Below are 14,535 nucleotides of genomic sequence, written 5' to 3' on the forward strand. Positions count from 1 at the left end.
ATGCACATATTAACATGGATTGGGTACTTACGACGGGCCAGATGCTGTTCTGAGAGTGGTAGCTCATTGAGTACAGCTGCCCATAGCCACCCGAATAAGCCCAGACTTCTAGCATTGCCCTAACCCAGCTCTTCTCCCAACCACAGCGCCCCCTGCGCGCGCGCACACACACATACACACACACAGCCCCTAACTCCAGGCAAAGGGCAATGCCCCTAGCAGTGACCTTTCACCTCCCTAGACCTCCATATCTTCCTATGCAAATGCAGACCCTGGGAAGATCAGTGATCCCCAAACCTGCCTGAGAGTCCCAATCACTTTTAGGGAGGGTGCTTGTTAACATACAGCTTCCTGGGACCCTCCCCAGATCTGCAGCATCACCCTCTCTGGAAGTGAGACCCAAGAATCTATAAACACACCGCCCGGGTGACTGGAAACCACTGGCCCGGCTGATCCGACCCCCTGTGACTCGCACATCCCAGGCTGCGGGCCTCCAAGCCTTAACTCTACCTGTTAATATCAGCCTCATCCTCCAGCGCCCAGACCCAGGGTCACACCGACCTTGGATGCCTGCCCTCCCTCCTCTGAGGCTCCTGGTGAAGTGGTGCCTGTAACCTCAAGGGCAGCCCCAGAGCTGGGTGGACTCTGCCCCTGACGCGCCCAACTGGTTGGTCCCAGATGCTCATGGCGATGCCCTGTCACTGCTGGTTCCTCAATAGCTCCCAGAGGAGTCACGTCCAGATCCCAGGACCCCTGACCCTTTCCTCCCTCCTCCAGCAGGCACAACCTGCTGACATCGTAGAGTCCTCAAAAGGCCAAGGTGCAAGGGGAAAAACCCACACTGACCCGAGGGCTCAGGCCAGCCTCAGATGCGAGGTCCCAACAGTGTGATCCTGAGGTCTCTTCCTGCCTAGTCAGCCGGGACAGGCCACCTGGTGCTCGAGCTCCCCCACGTTCCCCCAAGCACAGTCATTATCACCCCACGTTCACCTTAGCTCTCAGAGCAGCAGGCAACCTAGCTCAGTTCTCAAAAGCATGGGCTCCAGAACCAGATCATCTGGGTTTAAAGTCTGGCTTTGCCACCTTCTCTGCTGTGTGACCTTCAGCAATTTACTTAACCTCTCTGTGTCAGTTTCCTCCTGTGTCATACGGCTGAATTTTAAGATCTGCTTCATTTCATATGGTTGTTATGAGGTTTAAGTAGGTTCATCCACATAAAGTGTTTAGAACAGTGCCTGGCACATAGTATGTACTCAATAATGTCACAGATGTTATGGATCATTAAGTAGTGGGGCAGGACACAGCAGCAGCCAGGACCCAAGAACAACAGGGAACTCCTACCTCAGTTTTCTTCTCTCTAAAATGGGAGCAGATGCCTGGAAAGACAGGGCCAAGGATCAGAAGGGGTTGGCCATGCTGCCATTGGCCAGTCCCTCTCAGAGGGACCCTGTCCACTGTGTGGAGGCCTCAGAGCCGGCTCACTCTGGGAGTCCTACCCCTGCGCCTGCACTCGGCTGCAGCTCCCACCCTGGTAATTACAGAGGCCTGAGAGCCTGGCTCTGCTGACCTGGCTCGGGACGGCTAAGGCTGGGAAACCACAGCCTGGCCCCGCCAGCACCCACACCAGCCTAGGGACCCAGCCAAGGCGGTCCCTGAGCCAGGACCTGGGCTCTCAAGCAAACACACTCACAGTTGCCCCTGAGCTTCCACAGGGCAAGATCCCGCCCCCATCTGCCAGGGATAAGCTAAGTGACCTTCAGGGCCACCTGGCTCCTACTCTGAGCCTCAGGTTCCCCATTTGAGAAGTGGCCCAGGATCCCAAGGCATCCTTGCTGGCTCCATTCCTGAATCTCGAATTTGTTAGACATGTGCCAGTCCCCCAGCCCCCACGCCACCCTACAAATCACTGATGTCAGGACAGCCTAGTGATCATCTCTAGAGGGATCATGAGGATGAGGCTGCCCCTTAGAAAAATACCCCTCCCCACCGAAGAGCCCTGCCCGCAGACCCCGCCAGCCTTAGAGAGGCACCACCCCTGAAGCCCAGAGAGCCCTCCCTCCTCCCCGCCCCGTCTCTGTGCCCAGCGTGGGCGGGGCCAGGCAGCCCGGCCTCCGTCCTGTGGTTCTAGTCTATCATTTGGGGCCAGCTTTCCTGGAACCAGAACTTGCCTTAGCAATTTGGGGACTTTGCACAGCCCCTCCTTCCTGGCTCAGCCTCCCCAGCCCTGGCGTGGCCCAAGGACTCCCAAGACCAGCAGGGACCAGGGACAAGGTGGCCACAGCCTTATCACAGCCACATTGGCCACAGACAAAGGATGAGGCAGGGACACTGGGTACGGGGGGAGGGTGGGGAAGAGATAAGAGGCCTCAGAAGGGCTCAGCTCAGGCCCACAAACCCTCAGCCCTCTCCCAGTGTGCTGCTTCAGGAGCCGAGGCGGGGGACGCTCGCTCCCCATCTCAGGTGGAAACTGACATTCAGAAGGCGAAGGGACAGAGGCTGCGGGACCAGGCGAGAGCCAGGCTGAGCCAACCTCCAAGCTCCAGACCTGGCCTGCGTTCCCCACCGTCACCCCAACAACTGCCCCAAAAGAGGCTGCCACCATCCGCTCTCAATATCCACACCAGCTGTCCTCACGTGGGTGCTAGGAATAGTCATGTGACCAAGGAACACAGCGTCATCATGCTCTTTGCCTCCCAGAACCCCATTCAGCTAATCCCCGGGACAGTGAAAGGACCACAAAGACCGACCCCACAGAACCACTACGGGAAGGAAACCCGAGCAAGGGGGCCGAGAGGGCAGAGGACTGAGAGGCAGGTGGGAGGCCAGGACGCTCCCTGCTTATTCCCTGCCATGATGTAAACGTTCTGTCCTCAGCCAAGTCTCCCCCAGGACGACATTCACCAACCTCCCCGCCACCAGGAGAGGGCGAGGCCCAGAGCAGGCCAAGCGCTCTGCTTCATGGGCCTCCCCGTGTGACCTGGGACCTGCCCTTTGCCTCAAGTGCCCTATCTGCAGAAGAGACAGGGCAAAGCCACCGCTGTGCCCTCCTGAGTGTACAGAAGCCACTCTGCCCAGCTTGGGGGCGGGACAGCCCCATTGTCAGGGCTGAGGACTGGGCAGACAAGGACCGCACGGACCACTTCCTCCCATTTCCTTCCCGGAGACTGGAGGCCCCGAGGCTCATTGTGAGCCCTGGTTAGGACAAAAGGACAGCACCAGCCACCATCGGAGAAGCCCTGGCCTCAGCAACCTGGGCTGTCCAAACTTACCAATGCTCTTTCGGCCTAGAAGGATGTGCTCTGGGGTCAGGCAGGGCTGAGGAAACCCAACTCTGCCACTCAGCCAACAAGGCCCAAGCCTGTGCCAGCCTCCCATGCATGCTGGGGCCACAGATGTGACCAGGCTCGGCCCCTCAAGTCTGGAGGGAGGTGGTGACCGTCCACGGGGATGGGTGCGGTGATGGTGGCAGAACAGAGTGCAGTTAGAAGCCAGGAGTTAGGCGACTGGGCCAGCCCAGAGAACCAGGCAAGACTTCCTGGAGAGAGGGCACTGCTGAGACCCACCAGGGGAAACTGAGTTTGGCTGCTGCAGCTCCTGGTCATCCTGGGGAAGGGAGGTGAGGCAGAGCCAGTGGCTGGAAGACTAGAGTTCCTGAGACCAAGTTCCAGTGCTACCCTTGGGAGCAAGACCCTGACCACAGCAAGAGAGGAACAAAATCATCTATTGTGGATTCAGGGATCAGAGAGGATCAGGATCTGCCTCGGGTCACACAGCAAAGCCGGCAAAGTGTGGCAAAGCCAGGAGCCAGAAGACATTGCAGGCCTGCTAGGGAGCCCAGCCCCAGAAGCCCAGGAATCAGGCCGGCGTTCTCTTGGCCTCCCTCACTCTCATCCCCCTCCTACCTGCAAGATGTCAGGACTCACATCAAGGCAGACACAAAAGCCACTTCCTTTTGCAGAAGGGTCTGGGGAGGGGCCAAGGGGCTCAACCTCTGTAAGCAGCTCTGACCGGGGCAGCCTCACTCTCAGACCATGCTGTATACCCTGCAGCCCTGCAGCCGTCCTGCCCCATTCACAAAATGGGAAACTAAGGCACAGGCCAGGCTGTCCCAAACCAAGGTAGTGAGCCTCAAGGCACTTCCTCTGACAGGTCAACAGCACAGTGCAGGTGGTGGCAGAACCAGCCGGAAGCTGACTGGAGGAGGAACAGGAGCCCGGAAACGGGCAGCAGGCAGTTAGTCACGAGGGCGCTGGCATTCCAGGTCACCCTGCAGTTCACCTGGGTGCTCACCCTGCCAGACAGGCAGTGGGGATGCCCCAGCCCTCAGACCTCAGCTGAGGCTTCGCCACAGTGCAGATGCAGCAGTGGCCAGGACAGAGACACCTGCTGGGACAGGGTCACCAATGGGGCGGGGCGAGGCAGGGGTGGTGTTTATCCCTTAAAGTGGCTATTCTTATTCAGAGAGATAGCCACAGGGCCACTAGGCCTGGGCCTGGCTTGGCCCTTACCCACCCAGGTGACCCTATAAAAGACACTGGTCCTCAGTTTCCCCATCTGTCAGCTCTGGGCAGACTCAACTGGGCAGACAAAAGACGTGCCAAGAGGAGGGTGAGCCCCAACCCGGCAGCCCCTCCTTCTGCATGCAGCTCAGCTGCTGGGGGAAGCCCCCAAGTCCCGCCAGGCTTGTGTCCCCAGGGCTGGGTCCCTGCGCTCATCTCTTCTGGGTTTGTGTTAGTGAGCAGTTGCCATGGATACCGGTCTCAGCTTCTCTGGCAGCAGAGGACTCCCCCAGGGCAGAGCTCTGCCTCTCCTCACCAGCCCCCACCCTGCCCAACTCCAAGTGCCCAGTCTGCGGGAGGCTGGATCAAAGGGAAAGAAAATGGGTCTCTGGCAGGGAACAGGTGCCCCAGAGAAGTTGGGGAAGGACTCGGTTCTCAAATAGTCATTCCCCAACTAGGCCCAGGCCAGCTCCCTCTTGCCGGGCCTGATTCCAGGAGCAAAATGCTGCCACCTACACCCTCAGCTCTGCTTCCATGTTGCAGAGGGCAGAACGGAGCCCGGGGCAGAGGCGGCTCTGGCAGCAGGAGCACAGCTGGGGAGGGGTGCCTGAGACCCCCCTGAGGGGCTCCCTTCTTCTCCTGACCCAGCAGCCAGGAGTGGGCTCAGAATGCAGAGTAAGTGGCCACCAGGCTGGTTAGGGCCATGGGAGCAGGAGCCACGTGCCCTAGGGGAGCTCAAACTGCCTGGGCTAAATTAAACGGAAATTCCTCTGCCCAAAGGGCACTTGCCCTGCCCAGCAGAGTGTCCAGGCCAGAAGTAGGGGGCATGTCCTCACCTCCACCCGAGGCTGCTGGGGCTGGAAAGAAAGCTGCACTGGGGTGTTCTGGCCCTGCTCCGCCCTGCCGTGTGACCTTGGGTGAGTGCCTTTGTTCTCTGGGCAGCAGTGTCCCCATCTGCACAAGGACGTGGAGGGAAGGGTTTCTAGGCTACCTCAATTTCATCCAATTGAAGCAAGGCAAGAACAGGAGCCTGGCCCTCCTCACCTGGTTCTGAGGCTGCCCTCAGGGGGTTCTCATGGGGAGGAGGAGAGGCCATAATTAGCTGGATCACCGGGTGGCACTAGCAATGCTAGGGCAGGGGCAGAAGCTGCTAGAATTCCCAGGATGGAGACCAGCCCTGGTGGAGAAAGGAGGGGGTCACAAAGGAGTCCTGAAAGGGACTGTCATAAACAGAAAAAAACAGGAAGGGCATTGTGGCTGGGGGCACAGCTTGAGCAAGGGCATGAAAGAGAAGGCAGCTGACATTTGTGAAGCCCTCCTAGGAGTCTGGCCGTGTCCCAGGTGCTTTAGATACATTTTCATTTATTCCGCACCACCTGGAGGTGGAGGGGGAAATTATCACACAGAAGGCACAGGTGATGTGTTCAAGGTCACACAGCTGGTAAGCTGAAGAGACTGGACTTCAACTCTGGCAGCAAAGACTGTACACCTGTACTGTCCACTCAGGTGGCCCCTAGCCACTGTGCCATTGCCATGTGCTATGCATGTAAAACACACCGGAGTTCAAAGACTTACTATGAAAAACGGGGCAAAATATCCCATTAATAACTTCTACATTGATTACATGTTGAAATGTCAGATACATTGAGTTAAATAAAATACATTATTAACTAATTGAACCTATTTCTTCTACTGTTTTAATCTGCCTACCAGAAAATTTAAAATTACTGTGTGGCTTGCATTACATTCCTTTTGGACAGAGCTGGTCTATACCATGAAAAAACAGATTTAAAGGACAGATTTAAAGGTGAGTGGGAACTCCTCCCATCATTGATGGGGGAGCTGGGGCCAGGTGCGCATGAGCATCAAAGGTGACTGAACAGCGGAGTGTCCGCGTCCCCACCTCTGTCCCAGCTGGGCCAGCCAGCAACAGGTGGACTCTGGCCTGGAATGAGCATTCCCCTGGCCCTAGCACAAGACACAGCAAGCCATAGAGGTTGCCACAGAGATAGTAAATATTCCTAAAAACTAAAAACGGGGAAGGCGGGATGGGGAAAGCTACCACAGAGAGAGGGTAGCCAGGCTCATCCGGAGAGGAAATCTGTGTATGTTGTGCGTAGGGGGCGGGGCAGTGCACGAGCTCCTGCCCTGCGCCAGGACAGGGAGGGATCCACAGCCCAGGCGGGTGTTTGCACAGGGCTTTCCGGGCCTTCCTCCCTAACTGTCCCACACCCGTCTTAGCCAGCACGCCCCACCTCCCCTTACCACTTCACCAGAAATGTCCTATCTCGTTCCCCCATTCTGACAATCTAACTCTGGGACCCCAGTAGAGATGAGGGCAGATAAGCACCAGGCCTCCCTGATCCCACCCTCTCCTGCTCTGCCCCTGGCAGAGTCAGTTCCCCTGAGAACATCAGAGGGGGTGGTCTGGGGCCGGAAAAAACAAGTCGGAAAGTGTTACAGTGCCAGAAGCGGCACCATTCATTCCCTAGCTGGGAGAGGGTGGGGAGACCTCTTCCCAGGCAAAGGTTTACTGGTAGGTCTAACACCAGCATTGCTGTTCACTTTCTGGGCCGTCTCGGACAAGTCCTGGGCAGGGGCCTTGGCTGTCCTGCACTGACTACAGGTCCCTGATATGCTCCCCACAGGGTGGCACTTAAGCTTCCAGGTCCCAGGCAGCATGAGGGGGTGCTCAATATTCCTTCTCCCCAGACCAAAGTAAGAGTCTGTTAGGGACATCTCGACCCAGAAACTGATGGCACCAGTATCCACTTCCAACTCCCTCCAGTGGGGGCATGGAGAGCCAAGGGGTTTGAAAGCAGGAGGGGGAAGGGGAGGCCTCTGCTGTCCCATAAGAATTCTTCTCCCCACCAGACACGAAACTCCATTCAACAGAGGAGACTGAGGCCTGGAGAAGGGCACCCAGGTGGCATGTGGTTTATGCCAAGCTCTCTTCTCTCAATCACCACCAAGTTCTCTATCCAAAAATTCCTCCTGCTCTCCCTCGCTCTCCCTTTCTCTCTTTTTCTTTTTCAGTAGCTCTAGATTTTACTAAGCTGTGGTTAGGTAGGTTCTGGGCCAGCATGCCAGGTACACAGTACTGCTGTCCTCCCCCAGGGAGCCCCCACCTGTGCCAGCCTGGCCAGAGTCCTTTCCTCTCAAGGCTGCACCATTTCCGACCACTAGCAGCTCAATCTAGGGCAAGTTCCTACCCCTAGACCCCTAAGAAGCCGGGGAGGGGAGGCAACAGAACAGAATTCCAGAACCACATTCATCCCCTAAAGGCCCAGGGATCAATCAACTCACAAAATAGACCCAAACACAAGCTGAGACTGGCCCAAGGTCACACACCAGGCACATTAGGAGCAAATCTGGAACTAGAACCCAGTTGTTCTATTGACTCCAATCTTATCCCCAAGGCTGATTCCCAGAGAGCTCACAGAGGATCGGGCCAGCCCTCTCCAACCCCAGAGGCCCGAGCACTACCCCAGGCCCCAAGCGCCATAGAGCAGGGGAAGGCGTCTTCAGGCCAGCTGCAAACCGCATCCCGGGTCCCCAGGCGCCACGGACCCGCCCCGCCCCTCCCTCCGCTCCCCGCAGCCCAGAGCCTTTGTCAGCCACGCGCTCACACACACAACCGCGCCGCCACGCGCGCACACACTCGTTCTCCCTAGCGCACACCCGCAAGAGGCGCGCGCACTCGCCGCACGCACGCAGGGGGGTGGAGGCAGCAGAGAAAGGAAGGAACTGACGGGCCACAGACGGACAAACAGCCTGGGCTGGGGGAAGGGGAGGAGAGGCCCGGGAACCTGCGGCAGGGGCTGGAGGGGGCGCGGAGACAAGAACGCAAAGACGCATAGGAGACTCTCGGAGAAGAGGACAACGGATGGGACGTCAAGGGCTGGCGAGGACACGCGGGCTACTCCAGGGGTGGGCACTCCTCCAACCCCTGGGCCTGGGTGTTGGGGTGGGGAATGTCTGGATCGGACCCGTGGAGTACCGAGGCATCACTTGCCCAGTTGTGCCTGAGCACAGGGCCCTTAGGGACCCCACGTAGGGTTGAATATAGGGGGCCTGGAACCAAAAGCTCTCTGGGGGTACCCCGAGACCGGGGGGAGGGTGTCCTTGTCTCGGGCTGGGTGGGGCACTCGCTCACCTGCCACGGTGTACCTGTCCAGGTAGTTGAGCACGTTGCCCAAGCTAAGGATGGCGGCGGCTGCCCCCCGCCCGCGGCCCAAGCTGGCCGGTTTGGGCTGCTGCGCGCTGGGACCCTTGGCAGCAGCTGCGCAGCCGGGGGTTCCGGGGGTGCTGGGGGGTCCGGACGGGGCCCGTCTCACGCTGCCCGACAGCGTCTGCACCTCATCGTCGGCGGCCGAGACTCCAGCGCCGCCAGCGCCCCGCGCCCCGCAGCAACCGCTACCGCCAGCCCCTCGCTGCGCCCCCCGGCGCCGGCGCCGCCGCTCCGCGTCCGCCTCCTCCTCCTCCGCGCCGCCCGCCGCCGCCGAGGCGCATTCCAGGCACATCATGCCGGCCGGGATCGGGGCGGCGGGGGGCGCGGGGGGCGCGGGGCCCAGCTTGGGCCCGCTCAGTGCGTGCGTGAGCCGCGGAGCCGCAGCTGCACCATCCCGGCCGGGCCCCGTCGGCTCCTGCGCTCCGGCGCGGGCTGCGGCGCTGCCACCACCGTTCGGCCCGATGCGCCGCCGTCGCCGCCGCGGCTCTGACAGCTGTGTACCGGCCCCGCCCACCAGGCCCGCGCCCAATCAGCTCCAGGCTCGGGCCCCAGCCCCGCCCCGCACGTGCTGCCCCTTGGGGTAGCTGGGGGCCGGGGCCGCAGAGCCCCTCCCGCCCGACTGGGGCGCAGTCACGCTGGAGCAGCGCGGCCGCGGAAGCCTGCGAGGAGCCGGAGGGGGTTTGCGCGGGGCTACGGGGCGGGGAGTAGGGTTCTGGAAGCAGGACTCCCGGCACCTACTCAGTACCCTGCACCCCGTCCCGACCACGGCAGTGGGCTCCTGGCAGAGACTCTGGGAGAGGGCTGAGGGTTTGTGCCTCGGATATTTGGAAAACCTGGAGAGAGGGCTCTCAGACAGTTAAAGTCAGGTGTTGGAGAGCCCGTGCCTCCAGCAGCTACTCACGGCTCTGATATAAACAGTTCAGGGAGGGCTTGGCCCAGGACCCAGACCTCCACTAGGCATGGGAGACTGTGCTGCCCACCTACCCAGGGGAGCCCACATCCAGCCCCCAACCTACCCCTGGACCCACTCTGTGTGCCCTCCCAGACCCTGCGCCTGCCCCACAGAGTGGCAGCCCCTAACAGGGAGAGCCAGGGCTCTGATTGGGACCCAGTGACAGGGCATTAAGAAGGGGCCTCCTCTCCTGAGGGACCACGTCACCAAGCTTCAGACTTTCAAGTGTGTACAAGACCCTCCGTGGAAGACGGGAGTCTGGGCCCCAGCCCAGCTGTGCTCTGGTGTGTGGCATGATTCTGGACAAGACGCCTGTTCTTTCTGAGTCTCAGTTTCTTTATCTGGGGGTAGATACGAGGATGGGGTTCAAATGGTCTGGAAGTCTGTGAGTGGTCATCTACCCTTGGTGGGGATGGGGGAGTCCTGTCTTCTGTGGAGAGTGGCTGGGCAGCTTCAGGGCATGGAAATGACCCATTACAGACATGGAGCTAGTCAGTGGCAGGGCTGGGGCTGCCTCGGGGCTCCGGTAACACCCCCAGGGCTGGGAGCTCACTGCCCCTGCAGGCTGCTGCAGACCCCATCTCCACAGGCAGGTGCATTTTCTGAAGCTGTTGGCCACAGTGAGTCATGGCATAGCCAACGGGTGACGCAGCACGAGTCACCCCCCCCCCCCCCGTCTCTTGTGAGCAGAGTTAATCCCCAAGCTGGTGTTTCTTGGCGCCTTCGAGGTGTATTTTAAATTCTGCGAAGTGACTAAAAATATGCTTCAGTGTGCTGCGTATGAATGGCTGTGACGGGAGGGTTAAGAAAACAGATTTCATTCTGAAAGTTGCCTGCTGCTCTTTCCAGCTTGCTGAGCTCAGGCCTGCAAAGTCAGATGGGGGAAGTTCCCCTGGGTGGCCTGGGATGACAGGTGATTAACAGGCAAAGACAGAGCTAGGAGCTCCAGGGGGCTACAACCAGGCTCCAGCACTGATCCTCGTAACCGGGTGACAGTGCAGTGCCAGCAGGACAGTGTCCTGTGGAAGGCTGCCCAGCTGTGGAACTGTGTCTAGTGGTGAAGGAGACACAGCCATGGCTCTAAGCCCAGCCCCAAAGTCTCCTTCCCACACCCCAAAACTCCTCATCCTTTCAGCTACAGCCCTGCCCTGTCCAGCAGGACATTTTTAGCTCTTGACCAGAAAGGGGAGGAGCATTCTCTTTCCATGGCCCTCCCTTTCCACCCTGGGGAGGTCCCAGAGCAGGGGAAGAGGGCGGAGTTTTGGGGGGGTTAGTTTAGGGTTTGTTTGGGGGGGGGGTTCTTCTTTTCTTTTTCTTTCTTTCTTTTTTTTTTTTTTTTTTTTTGAGACAGAGTCTCACTCTGTCGCCCCAGCTAGAGTACCGTGGCGTCATCATAGCTCACTGCAACCTCCAACTCCTGGGCTCAAGTGATCCTCCTTCCTCAGCCTCCCGAGTAGCTGGGACTACAGGCATGTACCACCATGCCCGGCTAATTTCTTTTTTCTATTTTTAGTTACCCAGCTAATTTTTTCTATTTTTAGTAGAAATGGGGTCTCTCTCTTGCTCAGGCTGGTCTCGAACTCCTGAGCTCAAGCAATCCTCCTGCCTCAGCCTCCCAGAGTGCTAGGATTACAGGCTTGAGCCACCGTGCCCGGCAGAGGACAGAGTTTTGAGCCTTTCAAATTTTGGGGACCTCTGAGATGCCAGCAAGCAAGCCATTCATTCCCACTGTGTGGGTTTTGCTGGGTTTTAACTCAAAGGCAATCTCTAGAGGAGGTGCTTGTGTGGGATAAGGGGCCGTCAAGGGCAGGGTGATGGTGCTTGCTTCGGCAGCACATATACTAAAAAAAAATTGGAACGATACAGAGAAGATTAGCATGGCTCCTGTGCAAGGATGACATGCAAATTCGTGAAGCGTTCCGTGTTTAAAAAAAAATTATTTAAAAAAAAAGGGCAGGGTGATGGGAAGCCCTTTCTGGCTGTGTGGCCCTGGGCAAATCACAGTGGCCTTCCAAGAACCTCTGGCAGTATCATAGGACCATCAGCCACAGGACTGGTAGGGTGCTTATCTCTGTCTTCCTGATGAAGAAACTGAGGCCCAAGGTCACATATCTAGTAAATGATGGAGCTCGGACTAAACCCGGGTGTGTCTACCTCCTGATGCAGAGCTTCCTCTGCTGCCCCACAATGCTCCTCTCAGCTTCTGCAGGATTCAGCTTCCTCCTCTGCACAGTGGGAGGCTGAACTCAATGATGGCTAACGGGCCTTTGGATATTCATTCATTAGGTCTAGACCATAACTTCAAACAAATAGGGCACAGGATATTAATGGCCACTATGCCAAGGGCCAGTATGTTCAGGAAGTAATGGGGTGAACACAGAGAAGTAGGTTCCTCACTGCGGAACTTTTCATAGGCTTGACTATGAGAGGGTACACTCTGAGTCTCCCAGAGGGAGGTATAGGCTGCCAGAGTGTCTCCAGGGCTCAGGCCTCAGTTACTTCTTTTCTCCCTTTTGCAGCCTCTCCCTTGGCAGCCTGTCTCCCAGGCCTGGACTTTTAATGATCATCCATGTGCTCATGATGCCCCAGCCTCCATCTCTAGACGGGGACTCATCTCCAAGCACTAGATCCACATGCAGTCTCCTGCACGTTCCCCCATACATCCCACGGCCACCTTACACTCGGCACATCCAAAACTGAACTCATCATCTTTCCCCCAAACCTGCTCCCACGCCAGTATCGTTTAGCTCTTGACAAATAGCACCATCATCCACACAGTCACCAAGCAAGAAACTTGGGAGCCATTTGGGACTCCTCCCACCACTAGGGTCTGCTGATTTTTTTCTCTTTAATGTCTCTCCATATCCCCCTTGTCCACTGCCTTAGTTCGAACCTCTCTTTGTCTCACTTGAACCCTTCTAAAAGTCAGCATCACCTGCTCCCACATCCCCCTCCAGTGTCGTCTCTATATTGCTTGTCAGTAACTTTCTAAATCACACATAGGACCCCATCACTACCTTGCACAAAACCTGTCCATGGCTCCTTACTGCCTGTAGGATAAAAAATGTCTACGTTCCTTAACATGATCTCCAAGAGCTTTCACAACCCTTCATCACCCATGGCAATCTCTGGCCTCAGATCCTACGATCCATGTCTCAAATTGTCCTCCACCATTCTGGACATGGGTCTCACTGAACTCACTCACAGTTATTATACTTCCTGGAGCCTGGGGGAGTGACAAGAATTGGGGCACTTGTCTATAGTCCCTGTCCTCCCCTCATCACAAAGGCCCTTATCCCACTAACACAATGATGATTCAGGACCACGGAGAGCACCACACAGGCAGCCCCCTCCCCTGACCCTTCAGACATGCATTGCCTATGCTGCCCACCTCGCACGCTCTTCCCTTTTGCCTTTCAGGAAACCAGCATAGACACGCCTTCCTCCAGGAAACCTTCCCTGACCCACCTGAACAATCGGTCATTTCCTCCTCGGGGCTGTTGAGCAACCTGTGTATCCCTCCAAACCCATTATGCTGATTATGTTTGTACAAGAATCCATCCCACACATACCAACAGAGCATGATCCTAGAGGGCCCGTACCCTGTCTGATTCATCTCCACGATCCAGTACAGAGGAGGTGCCCAGAGAATGTTTGTTGATTGAATGAGTAAATGGCATTTAGCAGGTGCTCAGGAAATGTGTCTTGGTTTGCATCATGTGTCTGTTGCTCTGAGTGACTCAGAAACCAGCCAGATTCCTCTCCTGGTACCTCTAGAAAAGGCATTTCCTTCCTGATGGACTACACCCTGCATTAGCTTCCACCTGCCATTTGCCTCCACTCTTTGATTGCCTTCCCCGCAGGTCACCACCCACGGGTGGGGAGAAAGCACCTCCTCTCTGCTGCTGCTGTTGCCAAGCTGAGGACTTGCTGGAACCCCTGCCACCCCCCAGCCTGGGCTGCCTCACGAGCTTTGCTCAGAACGCTTCGTCTCTGCCTCCCTCTCTCTCTCCTGCTCGAAACAGATGGCTCTGAGTCCCCACTAACACAGAAGTTCCTGTGCTGTCATTTGAACAATTTTAACACTTTCTAAATTACAGAAGCTTCAGTCTCCTTTGATCATGGCAAACTATCAGAAATGAAGACTCCATGGAAGGACATTGAGTCCTGCCTCTTCCCTGTCCCATGGAGAGGCTGCATCTTCGAGATGGCCAGTGGCCTTCCCCAAATCACTGTACTGGACACTGTCTTTGTTTTTGTTTTTTGTCATTTTTTTTTTCTTTCACTGCTGTTTTGTTTTGTTTTGTTTTGATGCTCAGAATTCATTCCCTTTCCTAACAGCAACCTGTTCTCCTAGTCTTAATGGGGCAATAAATCCAGGCACGGGTATAGAATCTAAGCTAGCCCAACTGGACTCTCTTGCCCAGGGCTTTAAATCTTGGGCAGGGTGGCAAAATAATAGGGAGAAAATGTCTCAAGCTCTGGCAAAGACCCCAACATAGGCCGGGCGCGGTGGCTTACGCCTGTAATCCTAGCACTCTGGGAGACCAAGGCAGTGGATCGTTTGAGCTCAGGAGTTTGAGACCAGCCTGAGCAAGAGCAAGACCCCGTCTCTACTAAAAATAGAAAGAAATTATATGGACAACTAAAAATATATATAGAAAAAATTAGCCGGGCATGGTGGTACATACCTGTAGTCCCAGCTACTCAGGAGGCTGAGGCAGGAGGATTGCTTGAGCCCAGGAGTTTGAGGTTGCTGTGAGCAAGGCTGATGCCATGGCACTCTAGCCTGGGCAACAGAGTGAGACTCTGTCTCAAAAAAAAAAAAAAAAAAAAAAAGACCCCAACATAGG

The 14,535-nt window shown here is 56.8% G+C and overlaps 1 protein-coding gene and 1 non-coding gene across 2 annotated transcripts in view; one reads left to right on the top strand and one right to left on the bottom strand.

Moving 5' to 3' along the window:
• The window catches only part of SPNS2 (SPNS lysolipid transporter 2, sphingosine-1-phosphate), a 35,933-nt gene extending 26,738 nt beyond the window's left edge, over positions 1 to 9,195 (bottom strand). The window contains exon 1 of the mRNA XM_069482111.1: positions 8,656 to 9,195. Coding sequence (XP_069338212.1) covers positions 8,656 to 9,025 — 370 coding nt within the window. The 5' untranslated portion in view covers positions 9,026 to 9,195. The remainder of the gene's footprint in view (positions 1 to 8,655) is intronic.
• A 2,304-nt stretch (positions 9,196 to 11,499) lies between these two features.
• Positions 11,500 to 11,611, top strand: LOC138392708 (U6 spliceosomal RNA). Its single transcript, XR_011234993.1, has one exon. It is a non-coding gene; the product is annotated as a U6 spliceosomal RNA (small nuclear RNA).
• Positions 11,612 to 14,535: the final 2,924 nt, after the last annotated feature.

Source organism: Eulemur rufifrons, chromosome 9 (genome assembly GCF_041146395.1).
Source record: "Eulemur rufifrons isolate Redbay chromosome 9, OSU_ERuf_1, whole genome shotgun sequence".
Classification (NCBI taxonomy): domain Eukaryota; kingdom Metazoa; phylum Chordata; class Mammalia; order Primates; family Lemuridae; genus Eulemur; species Eulemur rufifrons.